This window comes from Convolutriloba macropyga, chromosome 9, assembly GCF_964194025.1.
Source record: "Convolutriloba macropyga chromosome 9, txConMacr16.3, whole genome shotgun sequence".
Taxonomy (NCBI): Eukaryota; Metazoa; Xenacoelomorpha; order Acoela; family Convolutidae; genus Convolutriloba; species Convolutriloba macropyga.
The window spans coordinates 37,077,963-37,093,810 of record NC_134476.1 but is presented as its reverse complement, the minus strand read 5'-3'; the positions used below and the strand labels follow the sequence as shown (position 1 = coordinate 37,093,810).

Sequence of the window (15,848 nt, the reverse complement as noted above, 5' to 3'; positions counted from 1 at the left end):
AACTTTTTAAACAAGAAGGCCTTTTTGTTACGGTGTTCCTTACATTGTGCCCATATTCTTAAAATTCTAGTTAGTATCATTCTAGCTTTGTCCTGTCACCTATTTTTATTATTGGTATATTGATTTTTTCGGCTTCCATTTTTCATGAAAGCAGTATTAAAAGTTTTTTGACCTTTTTCTGTAAAATATTTAATGTTTCGTATGTTTCATATCTGGTTTTTCTTGTTTTTTTTGTTCACTTCAGGAGGATAGATCTTTATATTGGACGACTAGTTATCTTTTCTATGTCTCTAATGCTGAACAATGAAATGTATTCGTTTTTCTTGAATTTTGTTTTTTTTTTACTTTCAAAAATCAAGAATGTGTTTTTATTACGGTGTTCCTCATATTGTGTCGATGTTCTTATCATTCTAGTTAGAATCATTTTAGTTTTGCCTGGCAGCTTTTTATGGCACATATATTTTTGGTTGTTTCAGCTGTTAAAAAATTGAATGATTTCAGCATTTTCTTAGATTTTCGTCATTTTTTTGTTTGCAATTGATTTCATTCAACACAAGGCAGTACTGAGAGTTTGCTAGCCAGCTTTTTCCAAAAGCTCTACTTAATACTATCTACTGCAACTTCCTTCCGGCCTTGGTGTTAATTTAAACGATTTTTTGCCTTTGAACATTTTTCTGCTGCTTGTCTTTTCTATGATTATTTTAATTTTTGAATTAGTTTTAAATCATGTTGTCTAGCATATGCAGAACAAGGGAGAAGTATGTGCCGTTTTTTTGTTTTAATTGCAGTGATTAGAACTGTAATTATAGTGGTTTTCTGATTCTTAAATTTGAGTATTCTTTTTTTTAAAAGAAGATTTAACTTAGTTTCTAAGATTGTTATCTGCCGTTTGCTTTTCTGATCTTTTTGAGATCAGAATCATGAATTATTTGAGGGCAATTGATAGCCCTTTCAGCTGTTTTAGGCCATCAGTATTTTAACCTGCTTATCTATTTCGGATTTTTTTAACGTTATCAAACATTTTCAACAATATAAAATTTTGCTGCATTTTTTTTCTTGGTGACAGTGGTTTAAGTTTCACCAATTTTTAGATCAGACCAGGTGAGGTAATGAGTTAATGGTTGAATTCGAATGGTAATTGCTTCAGCTGCAATTAGTGTTTTGTTTGTGAGGTTTTGTGGCTTCGAGTCGCTTCCGGAATTCTTCCGGCTATGTTTTTTACTTCGTCGAATAAAAAAATGTTTCGCTTTACCTCATTTTGCCGCCTTTTCAACATTTTGCGTGAAATCTTTTTGACTTCTCTAGGCTAGTTTCTCTCTTCTCTCATTCTGCTAAAAGTGATTTTGAACATCAGTTGCTCAGCAAAGCAATTCAAAATGAACAGTCAGTATAAAAAATTGAAGTCAGAAATAGAAACGGGATAAACCCATAAAGCCCAATTTTAGATGCCCGCTATTTGAACGTCGGTCCTATAAGTATTAGTTACCTCTCTCTAATGCTGATTGTTATTGATAGTAGCCCCTGTAGCCTCTCTCTAAGAAACAGAAGTATGTTCAACTACGAAATGCCATCAAAATAAATCGGACTTAAAAAAAATCTTTTTGTACGAAAATCTTTTTTTTTCAATATCTTCTGTTATTTCAATCCCAGTCATGCTTATTGGAATCAACGGCGGCTATTTTCCGGCAATCTGCCGGGTATGTTATATCTTCCAAGTTGTATTGTTATCGTAGCCATATTGTGGTTGTATTGGGTTTTAATTGCTCTCAAACAATTATATTGTAGCAATTATATTAGTCATGCGGCTTTTTTCTGCGGTTTTTAGCTTGAAAGATTTGTAACCCTTTTGACTTTCTCAAAAATGTGATCATGGAGGGCATCAAATCACGGGGCAGTTCCGCCAAAGCCTTACGCCTTACTAATCTCTAAGTATGCGATTCACGGAAGCTATTGAGAAAACATACATTCATAGTGATAGGGCGGTTTCTTCATAGTTTGACCCGCCAGATTCAGCCAATTATTTCCCCCTTACTCCTCCCTATTTGCCCAACCGACTGCACTCACACCCCCTCATTCACCCTCCTTCCCTTCACCTCATTCCTCCCGTAACCGCAAACGCTCTTTACTATCCCCGCCCCTCCCCACATTCAGCTTATACCCCACGGAGTGCTATACCCTGCGCCGTCAATTAAGCTTAATCTAGCCTCCCTAAGCCGCAGCTAGCTATTGAGGAAGTCAACCGCTCGCCAGTCGTTTGAGCGTATTTCATCAGACGTTTTTAGCAGAGATGCCGATTTTTTTTTGGTTTTATGTTTTCTGAAAGTTTTGCTGTTAAACCGTTGCGATAACGACAATTTGATCACGCGACAAGGCATCATTTAGTGACTTTCTTACTGATTTCTAGCATTCTACGTGTGACATTTCTTACTCTCTTGTGATTTGATTTTTGAGCTTGCACGACTTACTCATTCAAAAAAATACTTTCGCGTGCTCACTTAATAAATTAAAAATGAGAATTCAATTTCTAAACGAAACTGAATAGAGGTCAGTTTAGCTGTTATACTGCTCTTTTATTTGGAATACATTGCCATTGAAAATTGATTTCAAAATTAGGATAGTGTTTGATTTCGTTCCAATTTGTGGCGCAACTGTCTGTTTCGCGGCTTTTATCGGGCAATGTGTGGGCTATGTTTGCTAATGGCTGCAATAGCGATAGCTGAGAGGTGCTATTATTGGCTTTCATTTTTAATAGCCGCCCTCCTCTTCTCAGCCGGCTATTATAGCGCTCCTTTTTTTACTTCCGTCGAACTTTTTTTTCGCTTTACCCATTTTACCGCTTTTTCGACATTTTTTTGCGTGAAATCTTTTTGACTTCTCTAGGCTAGTTTCACTCTTCTGTCATTCTGCTCGAAGTCCTTTTAAACAGCAGCTGCTCAGCAAAGCAATTCAAAATGAAGAGAGTCAGTATTAAAAATCAAAGTCAGAAATAGAAACGGGATAAACCCATAAAGCCCATTTTTGGATGCCCGGTACTTGAACTTTGTTTTCATAAGTTTTAGTTACTATCTATAATGCTTATTGGTATTGATACTAGACCCTGTAGCCTCTCAGTGCGAGACAGGAGTATGTTCAATAACGAAATGACATCAAAATAAATCGCACTTAAAAATGTTTTAATACAAAAATCAATTTTTGTTGATATTATCTTTTCTTTCAATCCCAATAGAGTTATGGGAATCGGCGGCTATATTCCGGCAGTCTGCCGGGTATGTGGGTTTTTTATCAAGATTTTTCTTCCTTTTTGAAGCTTTTGCAGCTGTTTTTTCTTAACCTGTGTGCTTTATTAGCTGCGAGGTCTCCTTTTTGAATTTCTGAAATTCGTTCTTTTGTGTACGGAGTTTTTGGTTGCATGTTTTTTCGTCAGTTCTGCCGTTAAGTTGTCGTGAAGCAAGAGACTTTCCATTGTTTAATAGCCGCACAGCGATAGCTGGGGCTATTATTATCCTTCTCTTGATTTTTATGACTCGACGAGGAGTATTGGTTTTCTTAAGGTTTTTTCTAGCTTTTTCTAGCGGAAGTACTATTCGTTCAGACGATGTTTTGACCTAAAAACGGAAGTGAGTAAAATTGCCGTATGAACTCGTTTTTTCTGAGCTAGAGAAGGTTTTTGATCATGCGCTGCATTTAGTGAATGACTTTTTGACTTTGAAAAGTAGTTTTTGACTGAATGGCACATTTACATATAGTTGACGGTTTTCAGCCGTTTTTTCGTCCAAGGGGCACAGTTTTTTGCTTGCAATTTGTTTTTTTGTAGAAATAATTATAATTCGATGCTATATTGAAATGTAAACCTAGAAAATTGATACCAAAGTGTTTCGCAGAGCCCGAAAATGCGTTTGAAGTTCAAAATTGGAACATGTTTCCTGATTTTTAGTTAATTTTTGGCTTTTTTCTTGTAATTTCTTCCTTTTTGGATCTTTCAGCCGTCTTTTTGTCAAAAATCAGTTAATATAGCAACCTCCCTTCGATAATTCATATAATTTACGCCTCTTTCTACCTCGATGTAATTTTGTTTTATAAAATTGTACTTATGCTAATCCGATTTTGGTAGTTTTTTTCCAATTTTTCTCCGTTTTTTGTTTTTATTTTGGTTTTAATTACTAGAAATAGTCTTTTTGTGCAACACGAGGGACTTTTTCGTTTTAATAAAAATTCAATCATATTTGGCGTTAAGTTTTTGAAAAACGTTTTTTTTCATAAATGCAGTCTCAAAATTTATTGAACATTTTGTTTGCAAAATTTTCCAATGCTTCGTATGTTTGAATTCTGCTTAATCTTTTTTGTTCTGTTTAGGAGGATGGATCGTTGTATTGGATGACTCGTTGTCTTTTCTATGTCTCGAATGCTGAACAATGAAATGTCTTCGTTTTTCTTGATTTTTTAAATTTGATTTCAACTTTCTGAACTCAATAATTCTTCTTTCTGTTACGGTGTTCCTTACGTTGTGTCCATATTCTTCACATTGTAGTTTTTTATCTTTCTAGCTTTGTCCGGGCACCTACTTTGATATTTGTAAATCTGATTTTTTCGTTTGTTAAAAATTTGAATGTTCAATTTTTTCTTAGATTTTCGTCATTTCTTTGGTTTGCAATTGATTTCATTCAACAAAAGAAAGTACTGGGAGTTTGTTGGAAAACCTTTTCCAAAGTTTTTATTTATTACTCTTCAAAGCAATTTACTTCAAGCCTTCGTTTTTTAACGAATTTTTGCCTTTCGTTATTATCCTCTTGCTTATGTCTTTTTGATTAATTCAGTTTTTGAATTAGTATCAAATGTTGTCTAGAATTTATACATCAAGGAAAAAGTATGTGTTGTTTTTGTCCTAATTGCAGTGATTAGAAATCTAATTGTAGTGTTCTCTGATTTTTTAATTTGAGCGTTCTTTTTTGAAAAATTTAATTTAGTTCCTAAGATTATTATCTGCCGTTTGCTTTCACGATCTTTTTGATATTAGAATCTTGAAATATTTGGTGGCAATTGATAGACATGTTAGGGTTTTCAGCCTATCAATATTTTGACCATCCCATTTTCGGACTTTTTGAACGCTACCAAAAGTTACCAATAATATAAAACTTTGCTGCATTTTGTTTCTCTTGGTGTCAGTGGTTTAAGTTTCACCGATTTTTTTATCAGACCTGGGGAGGTAATGAGATAATGGTTCAATACATAAGAAAATGGCTTCTGCCGCAATTGCGGTTTTTTTGTGAATTTTTGATGCTTCAAGTCGCTTCCAGAATTCTTTCGGCTATGTTTTTTTTCGTAGTCAAGATTTCTGTTACAACCATATGACGTCACAACCACTTTTTGTTCATTCGTTCATGCAATTTCGACTGAAATGCGTGCGTGACGTCATTTTTTGCTCTTAGTGGAGCGAGTTTTTTTTGTTTTTTTTGCGTGATTTTTTATGGTCACACGTGACTAACCTCACTCTCAAAAATGACTTCCTCACTTTGAAATTGAGTTTTATTTTTCTCTAATTCAAAGAGATGAGGTCGAGTTATTGTGTGTCACTCTAAATGACGGTTATTTGAGAGCAGCTAATAGAGGCAGCAGAAACTAATACAGGATCTTAATCAAAATATAACATCTCAGCATTCAATGAAAAGACTAATTTTTTGGTCTGTCTTTTAGACTGCAGATCTATGAAACTATTGCGGCTATTTTCTGGCAATCTGCCAGCTATGTTTTTCTCATTGTTATCAATTGCTCTAAAAAATCCAACCTCTCCTCCCACTCCACCTCCCTTCCTCCTTAAACCCCCCCGCCCCTCCCCAAATTCCCACCTCCTGTACATCGTTCAGGCCGCACAAACGCGGCCCCCTGCTGCCAAAGCCCCCCCCCCCCGCTACGCTCACCTCACGCAACTTCAATTAAGCTAAAGCTAGCCTCACTAAATGGTAGCTAGCTACTCGACAAATTCAACCGCTCGCCGGTCATTTGAGAGCCATTTGCCCAACCTTACTCTGTTCTTTTTAAACACTTTGTCTTTGGTTGGATTCTGAAAGTTTTGTGAAATAATTTTTTGGATGTTACTTTTTGTCTTCGCTCCCAGTGGAGTTTTTAACTTAAGTTCACAGAAGTATTTTTGGCCGCTACTCTACGGGAATGGGATGGTTCTGTGTAATGTTTTGCTGATCCAAAGTTGTAGGCAGCTGAACGTATATGTAATATAATAGACCACAGTTACTTCTAACAATCAAATAGATGTTTTGAAAACTAAAAAATTCAATTTAAATCAACTATGTAGTTGATAATTCCCTTTCACGCATTCATATGGCACTTTCTAATTTCCTTTCAAGGTAGAACTGAATTTTGTGATGCAGTTATGGCGTCTGATGTTAATTTTTTCCCATTTATTAGTGATGAAGAAGAAGGGTAAGCTTAACTCTGTCCAATTCTGCCAAAATTGGTTTTGTTTCTGTTGACATTATTATTATTAAATGATTAACTATTAGAAAGTCTTAACTTCTTTTGTTTCAGGAACGATCATAAGATGGCTCTTATCCAGTGCCGAAGTCGAGAGGAAGCTGTCATTGGCTTAATTGTTAGTGCTACTTATTTCACTCCGTGAAAAGCAATCACTAAATTATCAAAACCTTTGTTCACTGGCGATGGAAACTGAATGTGTTTTATGAGAAGCTGTTGCTGAACAAACGGTCGTTGAATTGTGGCAACTGTTTGTTTTATTTACGTTTTGGACCAGAACCTTTGGTCTTGTACTGAAAGATGTGAAAAGGGCAAGAAAAGTTCATGAAGAGCGAACAGTTGCAGCCTTAATAACTGATGTCAATAAACGGAAGTTGTGTTGGCCTTGCGTCAAGTTTTTACCCATTATTAATTCTGAACGAAAAAAATTGGAACACAAATTGAAATACAACAAGGAGGCTCGGTAATGTGCGTTCGCATATGATGTTCCGACCCCGCCCATTCACGTTTTGATTTAATGACGAAGAGAAAGAAAAGGTCCAAAAATCACATATCTATCAACAATTTAGTGAAAAAATAATATGCTGGATTAGAGAGCCGATGAGACTAGCCATCAATGAGAGTACTGGACAAGACACACACAAAAACAAATAGCAAACATTAATTACGACCAAAACTCGCTGACTATATTTAAAAAAACAGAACAGAAAACAACAAAATGAAAAAGGAATCCGATAAAACCCGATCTAAACAAATCAGCCTGTACTTCATTGAATAGGATATAAGACCTCTCAATAATGCGACTCGGTGACAGGCCGACAAAGAAGAGCAAAAAGGACGAAGTTCAAAAATACGTTTCTCTTTTCGTAAGCAACGAATTTCAAATTGATTAAAACCACTTTGTATCAACTCGGATCATTAGGAAGGCTAATTTAAACGTCATTGGAAGCAATTGAGAATTGTCGTTATCCGTAATATGTCGGACGACTGCAAAACGAACAGCAAAAACGAAACTAAAAACAATTGAATTTAACAAGAACGCGGTGCAGCAACCGTTAAAACCACAGACTTTTCACGGAGAATATTGAAAACCGTTAAGTTAGCACTTTCTTAACGCCAATCGGACCCCATTAGTGTGATAATATGGAGATGAAACAAAAAGCAAATATCCAGAAATCACACTATTTTGAATATGCGTAGTACCAAAGACAAGAAACCATTTTTTTAAAGAAAAACTATTATAAAAATTGGATCTCCGTTTAATCGAAAGAGGATGCGACCTTTCGTTACAGAGACCAACCTCCAAAATTGAAAGAAATGATATAATAGTAACTTAGCTTAAAAATCCAAGATTTTTGATAAACTATTTTTAAAGGTTCAAACAAAACATAAGCTTTCAATTTAACACAACGACGGATCCATTTGCAACTGCTCAGGAATCCAGTTATGCTTGTTATTATTGAGACCAAATCATAGGACGACAAAAACAGCAAATACGGACAGAACTCAAAATTTCGCAAACAATTTATCGAAACCACAGTGTTGAAGCCATTATATCTATACTTAATTATAAACCATTCAAGACTTTAAATTTACGAAAGCAATTAAATGATTTGCTTTGGTTTTAACTGGGTCTTCTTGGTAATGGAGTTTTGTGGAAAAAACAACAAGAACCACAAATATTGACCAGTATCAAAAATTCACGAAAAAATAGTGTCTAGAGCAGCCGAAAATTGAGCTCTGTCAATAATTTGACTTATTTACTTGTTGACGACAAGCATAAAAAATGGGAATAACAAAAATGTTTTCTTTAAAAAAAATAAATTGAAAGTCTTTAAAACCGTTAGCTATAAACTAAATTCGGGAAATAAATTCAGTTAAACAATCGTGCAAGCAATCAAGGCCTTAGGACAACAAAACATGCCAAAGGACAACAAAAATAACGACATTTAGAGACAAAAACAAAAAAATCCTAATCAATTTTAAGGACAGCACGTATGCGCAGCCGTTAAAACAATAGGCTATTCACTGAAGTCCTCAAACAAGTTCTTTTGCGCACTCCTTCAATGCCAGTTGGAACAATCTTCAACGTGATAAGTTGCAAAGAGATCAAATAACAACCCCAAATACAGGAAAATATGCAAAAATTGGGAAGTACAAAATTATTTTTAAGAATTAACTGAAAGTCTTTAAAACTTTTAGCTCTAGTCTGAATTCAGTAAATAGATTCAATAAAACATCTATAGAAGCAATTATGGTTTTTAATTGCCAGTAATGTGCTGTACGAAAACGATAAGAACCACAATTACAGGCAAAGACAAAAATCCAATAGTCTTTGGGAGAGAACTGGTTCGCAGTCGTTAAAACTATCATCTATCCACGATTAGATTATTCTATAAAATTTTTTTGCGCATTCTTTCTATGCCAATTTGAGCTATACCTAATATGATTAGTTGAAAAGGGGATAAAAAACTACCTCATACAAAAAAATATGCAATTTTCACAATTTTTTTGAAATTTTGTAGTAAGAAAGCCAAAAACATGAATATAAAACCACTCCTATGAGTATGTTTTTCCTTACCTTGCGAGAACTTTTGCCCTGTATAATTTGAGGCTAAGCTAAATGCGGACAGAAATAAGATTAAAAATGTCAAAAGATCATTAACACTCTTAAAACAAATGGATTCATAAATTAGATAACAACTGAAGGCATTGTATAGGCTCACCTGCAGCTTTTTAGGAAACCAATTGAATCTTTAATTAATTAAACGTAGTCACGAGGCTGCAAAAAGAATGACAAATGAATCCAAAACGAAAATCATTTGAAGTTTACAAAAATACATTGTCAAATCCATAAAAACTATGAGCTGAGCTTTTCTCTGAAGACAAACTATTTTTTCTTATGGCCTTTTTTGTTGTATGGCCTTTTTTGTTGTATTTTTTCTTATGGCCTTTTTTGTTGTAAATGAAATCTGCCATTGATTGGGCCGTGATTTGAAAAAAAAATCCTGTTTGTAATCAACAAAAAAAACTGCGAAAAAAATTGAAAAAGACCGCGCCCTAATATAATCCGAATAATTATTGATTGTAAAAATCCATGATGAGTTCAAACCTAGCCCTGATTTAAACTCAAAACTATCAAATGAAATATTTCAATAGACCTCAAATAAATCATACGCATTTTGTTTAATGTTTATTATTCGAAAAACCGGCAAAAATTTTATTCGAGAAAACTCCAAAAGGAAGCGAATGTACAGTTGTCTTTTTTGGAGTTTTCAAAGATTGTGGCAGTAGACGTAAGGTGTCTACTTCCTGCAAATTTAATTGAAGTAGGAATCAAAAGCTTGTTTGGAGCTTTTTTTGATTTAAAAAAGTCTCAAATTCGAAAAGTTTAGTGGACATATTAACCGTGAAACTTGGATAAAACAAATTGGTGAGCCTTCTCTATCCTTAACCGTAAAACCAATATTTTTGTTTTTAATAATATTAACAAGTTTTAGCAAAATTGACTAAAATTTGGTGAAAAATTTTGAAAAATGTGAATAAAAACAACGGAATTCACTCTACTTTTCTCAAAAGTGTAAATCTCGATAACTCCCTGTAAAAAACGAAAATAAAAAAAATCTTTTAATTTCCATATTCTACGCTAAACGAGATTTCTAATGATGCCAGTCTCAACTCTCTACGATGAATATATGAATCGGCCAAAATCGTCTGAACAAAAAAAACCCATTTGAGTGTATATTGTTCCTCCCCCCACAAGTGGGTCGGAACAAAAACTGAAACTTGAGGCAAATATGAACAGCAGTATTTTGGGTATTTTTCTTTAAAGAGTGTATAATGTTGTATATTTAACAGGAGGCGCACAATTACCAGCTTGGCGAGAATCACCACCTTCGAGTGTCATTTAGCAAGACACAGATGGGAATGTCCTCGATTGCCAATGCTGCAGCAAACCACCATGCTCATCCGCACCATCATAATCAGATTAACCACCACCACCACCAACCCCCTTCCATCGAGTCACCCTCCCACGGGGTACACAACACCGATGGATACAACGTCGCACTTGGACACGCTTGAAACATCACAGCCTCCCTTTCCCAGTCACCCGTCCGCGTGCACTGAGCTATGACTATTTAATATATCAAGAATTAATGAGGAGAAAAAGCGGATGGTTAACTTGATGTTACACCGCAAAGATTCATTAACAAAGCGAACTTAAAATTATAATCTTAATTAAACTAATATAATAGCATTTTTATACAATTTGTTTCAAACCATTTTGGGTGCATTAAGAAGAACGTGTACGATAAATTTTGTTGAAAAAATTCTTTAATATTTTGCAAATTGTAGTATTTAATTGCTTCATTTGATGTTAGTTTGGTCTGGACTATTATTTTGGTACAGAAATTCCGATTGGTGCGAAATTATTTTGCAATATAGTCCTTATCGTTTTGCTTGGCGCCTAGCTGCTCCAGATTTAGCAAAAAATCCGTCATTGACGGGGCAAATTATCTAGCTAACTAAATTTGTACTATCTTAGAATTTGGTGATATTGTTTGTAACTTAATTAGTCTACATTTGAACACTAACGAACAATAGATGGAATAGTTTTTGATTTCAGCATCGAATTGCTATCTTGCGATGTGCTAATAAAACAAGAAGACAGCAATGGGAATACTGATATTCCCCATTCAAATCTCTCATTTGTGCTATCCTTTTGCTCCTAACTGAACCCATTTTTATCGGTGAACATAAATCAATCCATCTTAACTTTAGCTGCTGTACTGTTGAATGTTCACTGGATCTACCAGGCTTTGACATTCTTAAATCTGCATCAATTGTTAAAATATATTTTGAACATTGTAACGGTAGCATCCGTGTTGGACGATGTGAACGTTATTGCTATTGTTCATCTTTTTGTGAAGTTGAAGCCTGCTCTAGATCAGTCAATAGAATGAATGCCTGCTCTTTGTCACAATACCAGTGTCTTTCTAACCCTGTCTTGCTTACGAGTGATGCCTGACCACGATGAGCGTGTGAACGGCAGTCACCCTGCAATTTTATCCTGTTCGTCTCCTTTTTTGTCTCTGATATCATGCTCGACTGTAATTTCACTTAATTTCTCATCCTCCTGTCCTCATATCAACCTTCATCCATTCCTTCCTTTTATCTTGTGAGTGTGTGTGTGTGAGTACTGCGTCATCTTACTTGCTCCTTCTTGTCCATGTCTTAGCAACCCTAGCTGTGCCCTATCGAGATCATGATGGTCGGTTACCCAATTGAACTTGGAGTGTGTGCTGTGCTGCCGTTACCATTTGTCAATCCATTTTCCAGTTCTCAGATGTAAACAACAACCCATTTTTAACTCCCTCCGAGTAACAATAAAATATCTACTTACACAAAAGTCTACCCTTTAATCTTTTCTGCAACCCTAAATTATGAAGCACCTCCCCCTTTCACTTTCTTCATAATTCTAAAGTATCGCATCAAACCCATTTGCCTGTTTTGCTATCTCGAACAGCTAGCTTAACGTTCGCTTCCTTGACCTCGTGATAAAAATTACGTAATGGTGCAAATCGTGCATTCAATCCATAATTTATGATATGTCTAATTTCGCTCTCAATCTGTTCAATTCGACCACCATTAAGTGCCTCTTGTTCTTAATCTAGTCTTAATTTGGCATATTCTCAGTTTTGGCGTGTATAACTTTACACGAGTTCAGTTGTAACCTCACACATGAATCGGCTGCCTGTTTTTCTCAAAAGCGGCTGCTATTTTTTCTCTGTTGAGAAGTTTTAATATAATTAGCGATACCCGTTCAATCAGCTGCAAGCAAGCAATGTAATGTATTGTAATAGTTTACTAAATAAACGTATCTGTAATTATTATTTATGATGATAATGACAGCAAGTGCGCTCAACCTGATTTGTGTTGCACGTCACAATGTTCTGTTATGGTTCATTTATTAACTGAAAGGCGTTTTAAATTAACATATCCAAGTTAGCTATGAATAGCACATGATTTGGGAGTACTTGATTTAGATGTTGCATTTATCGTTAGAAGAACTGTTGTTGATAACAGTTAGTGGCAGATAGCCATTGGCGCTTTTTCATTATTTGTGAATGCTAAAAGTTTTAATGGAAAATTGTTCTAATAAACTCAAATTATTGTAATTTAGTTATAATTTAAATTTAATTTCTGTTCAGAAAATTTTCTGATCCGCGATGGGCATTTGTTACAAACTGCTCTCAAACACAGTCTTTGACTTTTTTTTAATAGCCGCCCTCATCTTCTCAGCCGGCTATTATTGCGCTCGTATTTTTTACAATTCAAAGAATTTTAATTGTATTGGGGCGCTGTCTTTTTTTTTTTGAAGATCTGTTCACACATTTTCATGATTTTTGAAGTCAAATTGGAGTAGTGATTTTGGTCACGCCGAAACAGGAAGTGGAGCGAAAAAGCGAGTGGTTTTGCGGCGTGAATTTTTTTCGCTCTAATTTTAAAGTAGAGTGAGAAAAGGGGGTTTGAACAAAAATTCGGTTTCTCGGTAGTGGTTTTTCGTTCACATGCGGCAATTTCTCTCTGATTTTTACTGTTTTTTCGATTTATTGGATCGGATTTTTTCTAAATGGTTTCCCCAATCCATTCACAGCTCATTCTAGGCCTAATTTTTTTATTTGAATTAAATTTTAATTTCTCGCTAGTGGTTTTTTTTGTTCACATGCGGCATTTTGACATTGATTTTGTGTTTTTCTTATTTTTTTGATCTGATTTTTTTTAAAATGGTTTTCTCAATTCACTCATAGTCCATTCTAAGTCTAGTTTTTCTGTTTAGTCAATGAAAATTCTTTGAATTGTACGTCAGGACTTGTCCTGCTATGTTTTTTTTACTTCGTCAAACTTTTTTTCGCTTTACCATTTTGCCGCTTTTTCGACATTTTGCGTGAAATCTTTTTGACTTCTCTAGGCTAGTTTCTCTCTTCTCTCATTCTGCTAAAAGTGAATTTGAACATCAGCTGCTAAGCAAAGCAATTCAAAATGAACAGAGTCGGTATAAAAAATTGAAGTCAGAAATAGAAACGGGATAAACCTATAAAGCCCAATTTTAGATGCCCGCTATTTGAACGTCGTTCCTATAAGTCTTAGTTACCACCTCTAATGCTTATTAGTGTTGATAGTAGCCCCTGTAGCCGCTCTCTAAGAAACAGAAGTATGTTCAACTACGAAATGCCATCAAAATAAATCGGACTTAAAAAATATTTTTGTACAAAAATCTTTTTTTTTTCAATATATTCTTTTCGTTCAATCCCAATCATGCTTATTGGAATCAACGGCGGCTATTTTCCGGCAACCTGCCGGGTATGTTTACCCTCGTTAGAAAGTGAATCTTCGTATTGCACCAAACTTTACTTGCTGATCAAATTAATTTTAAACTTGCTGATGTGGACATCAAAAGCAAACTACTCCTTTGGTTGCTATACTGAACGACTCAATTTCAGGCGTGCAAGTATAACAATTTCGTTAGTTTTCATAAGCTGGTGAAGTCTGAGGGCATTAGGTCTCTGTGTAACTCTCATTGAGTGCTTGTAGACTAAGTATATGGATCACCAACGTTGATGAGAAAGCAGAAAAGCCTAGTTTGAATTAGTTACATTTGGATAACCCCTCCAATTAGCTTACTTGTTGTGATAAACTTATTAAATAGAGTAATCATGAATGGAGTTAAGTATAATCCCGATATTCACGTTGAAAGCTGTTGTTGACCTTCAGCTAAAATGATGTTCTATTTTTTTTTGCGCTGCAACTGTGTCTTAATATTGACAACTTTAAAGCATAAGAACTTTGTATTAAATTCTCTATTCTCGTTACTCTGTTAATTCGTCCAGCATTTGTTATCATTTTATCATCATTTGATGGATTCAATGGATGATGCAAGTGGAAACCCAGGCTCTTCAGGTCTTGTGAGTAAAAAGTACACAGAATACGAGGTAAATACAATAGTATCAGAGTTGGAAAAAATTTTTCTCAAAAACAATCGGAGGTAACAAAAAATTTGAACGACCGATTGCGCGCTGAAGAGCGTTATACAAGGAAGGATTCCATTATTTTCGTAAACACCCCATTCGATGCGAGAAAATGTAACGATGTGATCGCAGAAGCCTTGAAACTTTTTCAAAGTTTTTTTTTGAAAATTCACGTTCCCTTTGAGAACATAAAAGCTTGCCACATACTGCGCAACACTGGAAACGCGTTGCAAGTGCCGTCGGTAATCTGTAAATTCTTTTATTTTGATAAAAACAACGTCTATGCCAAAAGATGGCACCTCAAAAAGAATCATCCCATCAATAGAAAAACATCCAAATCAACAAACCCCCAACAGAGAGAAGCCAGTATAGCCAACGAACAAACCAAAGTTTATGAGAGTCAACGAACTGTAGGATCTTGGTAGAGTAAATGCGACTAAAAAAAAACAAAACTGCAACAACGAAAAGCCGGACAGGCGGTGAGAGGATGACATAACGTCTCCGCCCAAGAAAAAACAATTTGTCGATAGCAATAAATGAAAAAAACAAGTATGAGCCCAAACTCAATTCTTTGTGTTTGCTTCGACTGCTATGATTTAATTTGTAATACTTATCGTCACAACGACGGAAGAGATGTTCAATGGAGCCCTTAGGGATGTGTTTTTTCTTTTTCTATTCTAAAACATTCAGAATCCAAAAACTGTTTTTTTTACTATTTATTTTTCAGGCTGTTATTCTCTGCTTGCGATTTCCGCTGGCGGTTCTTTGCCTAGCCGCGAAATACATGACTGACAAAGGCAATGAATGTGACAAATAACTCGGCTTTTGCAGTGTCTATTTGCGATATCCGCAAATAAACACTTGCTTTCTTTTTTCCAAAGGGAAACCTAATTTGGTTATTTTTAAAAAGAGGGAGGGGAGAAAACTACAGCAAAACAAAATCAAGCTCAGTTACAGTAATTAAGTTAATTCTTTTTTACATTCTCCAAATTTAGACAGACAGATGATTTTAAATAAGCAACTATTTTTCTACAGAACATACGTTCCCTTCAGAAAAACTTTGGGCTGCTAAAGATTCATTTAAAAACTTTAAAATGTAAACCTATAGCCCTTTACCTGACAGAAGCTTGGCTTAAGAACCACTACGAAACGTCACAATTCTCACTGAAAGAATACCAAAAACTATGCAGTAGTGAGAGAAGGTAAAGGGGTGGCGTAGGAATTTTTGTAGTGAACGATTTGGTTTTTGTTGAAGTGAAAAGATGCGATCACAACAATCTGCAGGCTCTTACAATAAAAATCAAAGCGGATAAGCAACATTTTCTGATTATT

At 35.1% G+C, this 15,848-nt stretch overlaps 1 protein-coding gene across 6 annotated transcripts in view; it reads left to right on the top strand.

Moving 5' to 3' along the window:
* LOC142345763 (polypyrimidine tract-binding protein 1-like) overlaps nucleotides 1-12,702 on the top strand; it is a 54,920-nt gene extending 42,218 nt beyond the window's left edge. For all 6 annotated transcript variants that reach the window (XM_075398079.1, XM_075398075.1, XM_075398078.1 and 3 more), the window contains 2 exons: nucleotides 6,541-6,604; nucleotides 10,345-12,702. In XM_075398079.1, coding sequence (XP_075254194.1) covers nucleotides 6,541-6,604; nucleotides 10,345-10,569 — 289 coding nt within the window. In that variant the 3' untranslated portion in view covers nucleotides 10,570-12,702. The remainder of the gene's footprint in view (nucleotides 1-6,540; nucleotides 6,605-10,344) is intronic.
* Nucleotides 12,703-15,848: the final 3,146 nt, after the last annotated feature.